The sequence below is a fragment of the Elephantulus edwardii genome, unplaced genomic scaffold (assembly GCF_000299155.1).
Source record: "Elephantulus edwardii isolate Elephantulus edwardi_28Jun2011 unplaced genomic scaffold, EleEdw1.0 scaffold00016, whole genome shotgun sequence".
NCBI lineage: Eukaryota > Metazoa > Chordata > Mammalia > Macroscelidea > Macroscelididae > Elephantulus > Elephantulus edwardii.
The window spans coordinates 16,882,858-16,892,815 of record NW_006399766.1 but is presented as its reverse complement, the minus strand read 5'-3'; the positions used below and the strand labels follow the sequence as shown (position 1 = coordinate 16,892,815).

At 43.1% G+C, this 9,958-nt stretch overlaps 1 protein-coding gene across 1 annotated transcript; it reads right to left on the bottom strand.

The window, feature by feature from the left end:
* Positions 1-597: 597 nt before the first annotated feature.
* Positions 598-1,590, bottom strand: CCDC160 (coiled-coil domain containing 160). The gene has a single exon (XM_006881879.1). It carries the CDS (start codon positions 1,588-1,590, stop codon positions 598-600), a length of 993 nt encoding a protein of 330 aa, XP_006881941.1.
* Between the last annotated feature and the right edge of the window lie 8,368 nt (positions 1,591-9,958).

Sequence of the window (9,958 nt, the reverse complement as noted above, 5' to 3'; positions counted from 1 at the left end):
GGCAAATGGTTTGAGGCCACTAGCTGCTCCACGAGAGAAAGACTGGCAATCTCCTCCTGTGTGATTAGCTGCCTGTGAAAATCCACTGGCGGGGCAGCTATGGGTTGGTTCTGACTCTATGGTACACCACCACCACCACATTATCTAGATTGGGGAGCTCTGGTGGCCTATTGGTAAGCTGTGCTGAATTCCCAAAAGCATGCAGTTCGAATCCATCAGCTGCTACTTGGGAGAAGGTTGGGCAATCTACTCCCATGCCATTTACTGTCTATTAACACCCACTGGAGGGATAGCTATGAGTTGGTGCTGATCCAAAAGCAATCAACAACAACATTATATATATTATACATATAAAAAGAAATAAAATATAGGTAGATCCCAAAGCTCTAAGCGGCATTTCTGTTTCGATCCTCACAATAACTTTATTAGACAAAGAAGGCAAAAGCGTTGATGTTAGCATCTCCATGTTTCACAGATCTTCTGACTCACCAGAGATTAAGACGACGCCTTCTGACACACATTTTAAGCAGTACACAAAGAAAATACAAGAAACACTGATTTGGCTCAATGATGTGCCTAATGAAAGGCTTTGTTTATTTAGTTTAACATTTTTTTAAAAACATCCCCTGGAAATGGGCCGAGGGGAGCTGATGGCCTGATTGAGACAAAATGCTTTCGCAGCAATTCCAGGGCCCTGTTGTTTCTTGCTTGCAGGGTCTTCTCAATTCGAAGCTCACTCTTGATAGCATCCAGTTCATCTCGAATCTTCTCCATTTCTAGGTCATAACACAATTTCATTTCGTCTTTTATAAGTGCAGTCCCCACCTCCATTTGCTGCTTCAGCTTCTTAATAGTTTCTTTTAAATCCCTATTCTCCAGGTTCAACTTGTGGATGACTTCTTTGGCTTGCTGAAGCTCTTTAGTTAAGTTTTTTACATTGGTTGCTTTTTTGGACAGGTCATTGCGTAAAGCCTGGAGTTCACAGTATTTCTTGGAAGTATCTACCCCCCTTTCTCTCACGTTTTGGATTTTGGGAGAGACATCTCTCTTGGAATCCAACAGTTCCTTTTCAGCACTTTCAAATTCCTCTTCAATTTTTTTGCATTTTTTATTAAGTTCTTCCAGTTCTGCATTCAAAAGATTCAGGCGGGTTTTGGGAGACATTCCATCTACACATTTCTTTTTTGCATCACTGCTGTGCCGTAGCTGTCGCCCCATTGGTGACTCCTTCAGGCCATAGGCAGAATGACTGTCTGTGCTATTCATGCTTTCTTCGGCTGGGACATCTAAACTCAATGCTTCACAAGAGGCAGAAAGATCCGTGACAATCTCTGAAAAGTTCACCCGTCTCTCTCTTAACTTCGGTCCTTGATCTTTTTCACTCAGTTGGGAAAGAGACTCTTTTTTCATCATTTTGTTTTCCTCCTGGAACTTTTGACTGGACAAATGGGAACGTTCCCCCATTCTTCTGCCTTTTTCGAGAGCTGTCTGCTCAGAGGATTCAAGTAGAGAAGCCTGCCGTGGACAATCCCACGCATCACATAAAGGAGTAAATGTAGTCTCATTCTTTTGTTTTCTTCTCACATCCATTTTTTCTGGAACTGTTTCCAAATCCTGGAAAACAAAATAGAAAACCAAGGTGCATTATTTCCACTGGCAGCTAGTGTCACAGAAAGAGCTAAGGATGCTAGCCACAAGCAAAGGGCCAGCTCTCCCCTTATTCTCTGAGCAGTCCAGGCATCATTCTCTCATTTATAAATGGGAACATATTCTCATTTATAAATGGAAAAGGGTTCAACTGGCTGAGTTCTCCAGACCTTTCCAGCTTTAACATTCTCCAATCTCTTATGAAATATAACCTGTAAATGGACACACCGGTTGTTTATGATAGACAGGCAAGCTAATTATGTGAGAAAGCAAGTATACAGAGTATCCTATAACTACAATAAAAATCCTTTCAAACTAATAGGTTAAGATTGTTAATACTTGGCCTTCCAGTGCATCTGATTTTTTTTTTCTCTTGGTTTTTTTTTTTTTTTTTAGTTGGACTACTGTTTATTCATTCTTTAAAGTGACTAAAACATCAGGGCTTAATGCAATGTGAGCTGCTTTTGGTAAAGTATACCATGCAGACTTCCTATGAGTAACTGCCAGATGCCCTTCGGTCTTGACCTGTACATTCCTGCTATTCCAGTCCTGGGCTATGCTTTCAGGCAAGACTGCCAAGTATACAGAAATCTATCTGTTTTGACAGCAATTTCATGATGAGAACCCAAAGTCAACAGTTGAAATTATGAATGTCACCAAATGTCTTTTCTTCAATGTGCTGATTCCAAATGTATTTTTCAGGGAAAACCAACTTGGTTTATTAAATTACTATGCAATCAACTTCCCAAATCTATAAGGATTAGAAGAGGATGATTTTGCTTGAAAAGGAGTCTTTTTTTATTCTGAGGGAGTCCTTAGACTAGAACACTGACATTTTTGTTCAGCATCTAGGAACTACTTTTGAGTAAAGAGAGAAAGAGGGGCTCAAGTAACTTGCTGAATCGTCATGGGGATCTGACGTCACCAAACTGCAGTTACCTCCAGAGAATGGGAAGAATAGGGTGTGGGACACTTTAATCACTAAACACCATAATTTTTTATGCAAATAGAACACACATTACACATTTTTTCCCAGCCTTGAAACCCTCTCATACATGACTTTCTAGGCATACAGTACAAGTTATATGTGTGGACATTTTACTTGTGAAAAATATGGTACATTCATTTACTATAATATATTCACAGCACCTCTACCGAGAAAAATCAAAGCACACCTGCACCATTTCCCCCAAATGCATTCATGTTGTTTTATCCTGGTAATGAGAAATGGTAGTTGCTGTGTTTATACTTCAATTAGCACATTCTTTCTGATCATGAAAGCATTGCGCATTATCTGTAGACATTTGGGGAGATACAGAAAAGCACATGAACCCCAAAGGGAAAAAGATGATCCTATGCCCCATGATAAACACTTTTTGACATCTTCTCTCACCAGTGTCTCCTTTTTATCAATAATATTTCTAACAACATGGCCTTTTCTTTGCTACACAAGCAACCAGAGAGGAAACTCACTGCTCACAGGTACTAACCATGCTTGATACTCATCCTCGAAGAGACTCACTCAACTCAAAGGTCCGACCTAACTGGTAACTTAACTACTTGGTTCTAAGGAAAATCTAAGTTATTCTGAAAACAAACTCTTTGGGGGTGAGAGAGTTCAGTGGAGGTATTCAAATGTTTGGTTCAAAAGTCACAAGTCAGATTACAGTGATAAACTTAGACCTGAAATCCATGCAGCCATATTCCTCATGGTAACTTTATCTCCTCTCCTTTCTGCTTTTTACTATCCTGTTAGTCAACACACAGACGTATCTACACTGTTCTTAAAAGGGTAAACACTCAAAATCTTGCTCTCCCACATCTCTGGAAGAATGGATGCAAATGAGTGGGATGAGATGTCAAGGAAAGGAACAGAGAAAAAAAGAAAATGGTGCTAACTGCCAGTCCATTTTTGACCAGATGATTCTGTAAAAGATAAAATCACTTTGAAACACACACTGCAATGATTCTTTATCCTACCTAATTCTAGAGGAAAGGCATTGTTGGGCTTGACCAGGAAAGAGGTGAGCAGAGAAGGAAGTAAGATTCTGGTGGCCTAGTGGCAAGAAGGTGCAACTACAATCCCAGAGGTGCATGGTTTGAATCCACCAGATGCTCTGCCGAGGAAGGAGGGGCAATCTCCTCCTGTTCCAGTCAGATCTGATTTGACGGTACACGCACACAAAAATAATAAAGTAAAAAAAAATATTTAAAAAAAAAGAAGGAAGTAAGATGAGACCACTTTATACCTGGGGAGAGCAGCAGTGATAAACCTGACATAGAGGTCTGAGTAGACATAAAGGTTAGGAAGAAGTCTCCGGCAATATATACATATTGATTTTCATTTCATTACCTTTCTCTCCAGAGCCTCTACAGATTCCTAGAAAAAGCTGAAGGAAATGTCTCTCAGGGCACCCTGTATAGTCGATGCCTTTCACAGAACAGAGAAAAGCCCGCTCATTCTCTAAATGAGGCTCAGAGAGGTTGGGAGACTTGACCAAGGGCCACACCTGAAGGTGGTAAAACAGAGAAGGACGCTGCCTGCCAGTTCAGTGCACATTCTGAAACACTGCTCCTTATTCTTCTGCTAGGTTTTATTTTGCAAGTTAAAAGAGAAACGACCCCACTATTTTTGGAGCTTAGGTATTTTTTTAAAGGCCACAAAAGGAGAAAGGAAAAAAAATGAAGAGGGGGGGAAGGAGAACTGCATGTCACATATCAAAGGGCAGAAAGAGAAAGGAGAAAGGTTTGTAAAGCCTTTTGGAATTTCCCTCCCATGGCTTACACAGAGCAGGGTCAAAGGGTCTCTGAGCTGCTCCTTTTCTTTCTTTCTTCTTTGTGTGTGTGTGTTTGTATGTGTGTGTGTGTGTGTGTGGTGGATCTGGGAAGAAGTTCTTTCACCGGCAAGACAGGCTTTAAGAGCTTGTTCCCAACTCTAGTCACAAAGTATGGCAAAGCCATTTTCTGCTCACAAATGACACTGTTTACTTTTTATGCTAAACGAGTCTGGCCTTAGTGCTCTACGGTAAGGACAGGGGATTTGCTTATGGGCTTTGGTCTATTTTATGAGCATATCTTTCTGAAACAGTGACACTCTTCTACCCAGTCTGCCAGCCATCTTGCTCTCAATAAATCTGACTGCGTAATCTGTTGTGGTATATATAAGCCAAATCAGACTAGAAGCCATTAGTGAAAGGCTAAATATGACTTGATAGTGGAAGAGTTGTCAACATTTATTGGAGTAAGTGCCCACCCAACAAGATATTGTGTTCAGAGGGCCTGAAGGGGGTGGGTTGAAAAGCCAAGAGAAATGACAAACTTTAAGGAACAAGTAAGTCAGAACAAAGACAGGAAAACCATATAGAAATCGTATTACAAAAATACCACGAGTGGTCCTTTATGACAGCAATACCTTCAGAAGCCCTGGTACCTTGCTGGTAAGGCATGGGGTCTGCTACGTGACTACATCAACTCATTTGTGTCTCGCATGAATTAATAACGGAGTCCTATGATTTTAGTTAAGAAGCCCTGGTGGAGTAGTACAAAATGTATTGGGCTACTAATCAATGGTTGGCAGTTCGAATCCATCAGACACTGTTCAAGAGAGAGATGGACAGTCTTCTCCCATAAAGAATGACAGCCTCGAAAGGCAGCGGAGTCTCATGTGCTTTATATGTACCGGAAGAATTTGAGAACCACTAATAAAAGAAATCGGAAATGTGTTTATAATGTAATGTGATGTAACATAATATAAATGCTGAGAGTTCCACAAAGAATGATCACTTCTTATGGATCCTGAGGCAGAAGCAGCCCATATAAATCCCAGGTGGATGAAGATCTAGCTTTAAGGAACTTCCGAAAATAACATTACTGCTTATTGTGAAAGGTGAGACCTACAAAATCATCTCTTTTCCTTTCAAGTTATGCTATTGTATGCGATCCTGGGAACATGGTCAAATTGAGTTAGAAACGTGATCAAACATGTGAAATGCAATTATTTCTTAAAAATACTTCCATTTTAAATCACATGCTTTAGACAAATTGATGGGGGGGGGGAAGCCCGAAGCTCTTTTCCTGCTGCTTCATCTCACTTACACTAGGATTTGATTTCAAGTATTTAGCCCTCCTTTTTTTTTTTCTTTTTTCTCTTTTTCTTTTGGATGAATCCAGATTTGCCTGTAAAACATGATGATTTTTTTTTTTTCTGGGCAAGAGCAGGCAGGGAGTGGCAAACTGTTCTAGAAGAAATCCAGAGGCTTTCCCTTCACCTCCCCAAAATCTTTCACCTCCTGTTTAGTCAATAGGGAATGATGGTTGGAAAAGGGGAAAGGTCATAGGCCTCTGCTGGTCAGCCTTCTGTCACTGCCCCACCCGGTCAGTCCACCTCAGATGGGGTAGGGCTTTCAGCCACTGCCTAAGGGCAGTGAGGCCAGACAAAAGGGTCCCTCTCAGTCCAAAGAACTCTCTCCTATTATTCCTGGATGGCTTCAGTTCTCCTGACCCTCAGAAAAACTGCTGGGCAGAAGAAGGAGGGGGGGATCCGCCACAATGAAAGTTAGTGGCCTTATTTCTTTGTTCTATTGTCCACTCTGCCCACTTAAAAGCAGTGCTTCTCAGCCTCCTGTCTCCTCCCTATTGCCAGGCACAAAACACTGCCACCATCACCCCCTCTTGTTAGAGGAGAGGATGTTAACCCACCACCCTCTCCTCCTTCTGAAACACCAACACGAGAACCCGAAGGAACTGGCTGAAGTCAAGGTGAGCCCACAGGTCATATGGCACAAAACCGTGAGGCAAAAAGGAAAAGGAATTTCTTGTGAAACAGATTGAGCGTGGGCTATGGGAGAAAAAGACTGAAAAAACTCCAAAATCTTGGCTCTCTCTCTTTGTTGTTGTTGTTGATGGCTGTCGAGTTGAGCACGACTCATAGCGACCCTATAAACAAAAGGCCTGAAGCTTTTCTATAACTATTGACTTACATTAAAGTTCATAGACTTTCCAGAGGCATTTAGAACTCTACAAAAACTAACCTTTCATTGACTTCAGTTTCTTCAGGTGTAAAATAGGAATAAGATACTTACTTCACAGGTGGCTATGAGAAATGTGGTAAAATGGAAGCAATTTAAAAGTTTACTGTAAACAATAATGATGATGATGTCCTTACCATCATTTCAATAGAAGCAAGCCTAGCTAAACAGGTCTCCCCGTCTCCATAAAGAAGGGATGAGGTCCAAACTTGAAACTGTAAAGCCATCAGATCTCTACAAAAGGCTTCAGAAATCCTTCCTTTTTTAAAAGGTGACTATTTCTTAAGGAAGGAAGGTCGGCGGTCGGTTTGTTCTGGGGTACTAATTTGATGCTTCAAATTCACCCAGCAGTGCCTCTTCCTGGTGATTCACTGTAACATTACAGCTACTGAAAACCACACAGAGTGCACTTCAGTTCTGAAACAGAGCAGTCATGAGTTTGAATCAACTTGATGACAGTGGGTTTTGGCTTTTGATTAAAATAAACTAAGCAGAGGAGAACCCAGCACTCACATTTGAAGTTAATTTAACCACAAGGAGAAGTCACCTCTCGTGGCCTAGTGAAGAAGTTGTGTAATTGACTCAAAGATCAGACAGTTCGTATCCACCAGCTGCTGCTCATGAGAAAGATGGGCAATTTCCTCCAGTGATTTACAGCCTCTGAAAAATTCGCTGGAGGGCCAGCTATGAGTCAGTTCTGACTAGACAGCACGTAACAACCACCACTACCCCAGGAAGAATCAGATGTTGATTCCTATAAATTGCTACTGTCTCCAAATCTCAAAAGTTAAATTCAAAATATCTAAGCAGAAAAGTGGCAGGCCTATCTATAACCTAGGGACCCCATCTCCCCACTTATCAACAAGGTTAGGTTTCAAACATCAGGTCAGTCTGGCTAAAATAATGTTATGCAAAAACAGAGGATGCCCACCTCATATTGCAAAAGGGAGGATGACAACAGTATTATCTCATTCTCTCATTTCTCATGAGTTGGCCTGAAGCAACTCGTGGCTGATTCTTCACTGGGTTTCTGAGGCTGTAAGTCTCACAGGAAGAGACTTTTTCTCCCATGAAGCAGCTGGTGGTTTCCAACTACCACAGTCTTGACATTTAGATTAACAGTGCAACTCCCTACTGACTAGGCCACCAGACAGACCATCACATAACTGGCAAATTACATCACTGTACAACTGCCAAACCATTGAGCAGCAGGACTGGGTCATATAACCCTAACCATCACAGCCAGTGTCTATGGCTTCACAACTTAGTATCTGCCAAATGTAGGTCATTAATTTAAAAAAAAGTCAGATAGTAGATTTTCACTATTATTGTAAATTTAAAATGCAGGATAATGAGACAAGTGAGAAAAGGGTATCTTTGCATTTTAGTCACCAAGTGCCTTACAGAGAATTTCCCACATACCCCACTGTTTCACGGAGCCACCAAAAATGTTCTTATCAATATTACAATTGGAGTACTAGCTTGAGATTAGGATGAGTGTAATTTGGTATTTCACACATGCCTTGGTTGTATTGCTACTCTGTGTGTTCCTGGCAAGAGTTGACTGTCTTTACTTCCACAGTCGAATAAATATCTGTCAAATGAATGATTCTTGAGGTCATTCCTGAAAAGCTTTCATGTTTTGAATCTTATAGAGCTGGATCTTCCCCCTCCCTCTTTTCCTCAAAAATGTCTCTTCTGACTATGACAGTGTAGGGGATGACATTTTAAAGAAAGGGCTTTCCTTCTCCCCTTGAGGTTAAATTTGACTTTGCTAAAGTCCTTAGGGCACTTTTCTTTTGTGTTTTTGGAGGTCTTCCTGAAAGGTGTGTGTCCTGGGAGTGTTGATTGATGATCTAGGTGAAGAGTACCAGGGGTAAGACTCTGCTTCTAAACAACAACACAACTGTACTCACAGTTCCTGGGACACAAGGTCCTGTTTTGGATGCTGTCGCTTCCTGTTCCCAGTTTAAACTGAAAACACAAAAACAAAACTAGAGTAAACATAAAAAAAAATAATTAACTGGAACACTCAAATCTCTATCTCAGAGGTAGATGAAAATGGCGAGAGAAATACCATTTGATCTAACTGAAACATGACACCAGACACGTTAAACAGAGTTGCTCTTTTCTTTTTTAACTTTTTGGACTTGTCAATCCATTTGCCCAACATATAGGCCATTAAGACTTCCTTCCCTGAGCAAAACCAAACATCAGATGGGCCAAGACTCAAGGCGACATCTTACTCAACCCAGCACTTCCTTGCCTTTAGCACCTACTGAACAAATGAGCTAGTGGCAGCAGCGGCAGCAGCATGCCTGCTATTAATGAGCATGCCAAGAGCCACGTTTGCAAAGGGCTGGAGCCTAGGCCGTGCCTCCCTCCTCCCTCGCTTCTTCCCTCCTTCCCAGAGCAGAGTTAATTTCCCAAACCTTTAAAACGGGAAGCGATCCTGAATTGAGCTTGAATCTTTCAGGGACCTAACGAACATATGGGCCAAGAGTCCACTTCACGGGACAAGGACTCTTCCCTATTGTTTGGCAGTTAAAGAGAGCGAAGCACAGTGCCAGTGGGAACGGGCGGGGGGGGGGGGGGGGGGGGGGGGAGCCCGGTCGGGGACGCGACTAGTTATTACCCACCGTTTCTTTGTTACCAGTGGTGAACTGCCTCCTTGGAGGACAAACCCCACCGAGTCACCTTAAACAGCTCCCCCAGTACCCCAAAGCGGCGACTTTATTAGTATGGGAGGCACACTCTGGCTACAAAGCAGCTTGGATGTGTGCAGAGTTTGGGGGTTTGCTCTGTCAATGGTTAACAACTGAAACTCCTGCCACGGTTTGCTGCTTGGAGTGGCAAAGAAAAGTGAAGGGGCTCGGGGCGCTGGCCTGCTCCCCCTTCCCGCAGGTGACACCTCCCACCCCCCAGGCTCTGCCCTCCCGGACAAGGGTGCAGGGGTAGGAAGCTGGCCCTCCACTTTTCCCAGACTCCCACTGCCCACGCCCAGGTCCCTTCCCTCTCAAAGCTTAGCTAAAGAGAGAGGGGACGCGCAGGGAGGTCCCCCGTCCCCGAGGCAGGGAGCAAAGGGGGCTAGCGCGGGGGGGGGGCATACCTGGAGCTGTGGGTGGGGCTTGGGGAGCTCGGGCCCCTCTTTCCCGTCTTCCCCTTCTGCCCAGTCTTTCTCGTCCTCCCCCAAGCTGGCCGCCAGTGGCGGCGGCAGCGCTGCTCCCAGCGCGGCCCAGCGACCCGGCCGGTGGCCCAGGCTGAGCCACCCTCCGCAGTGCAGC

What these genes read in the sequence shown, in the direction of transcription:
- CCDC160 (XM_006881879.1), bottom strand. Translation starts at nt 1,590, where the DNA reads ATGGATGTGAGAAGAAAACAAAAGAATGAGACTACATTTACTCCTTTA.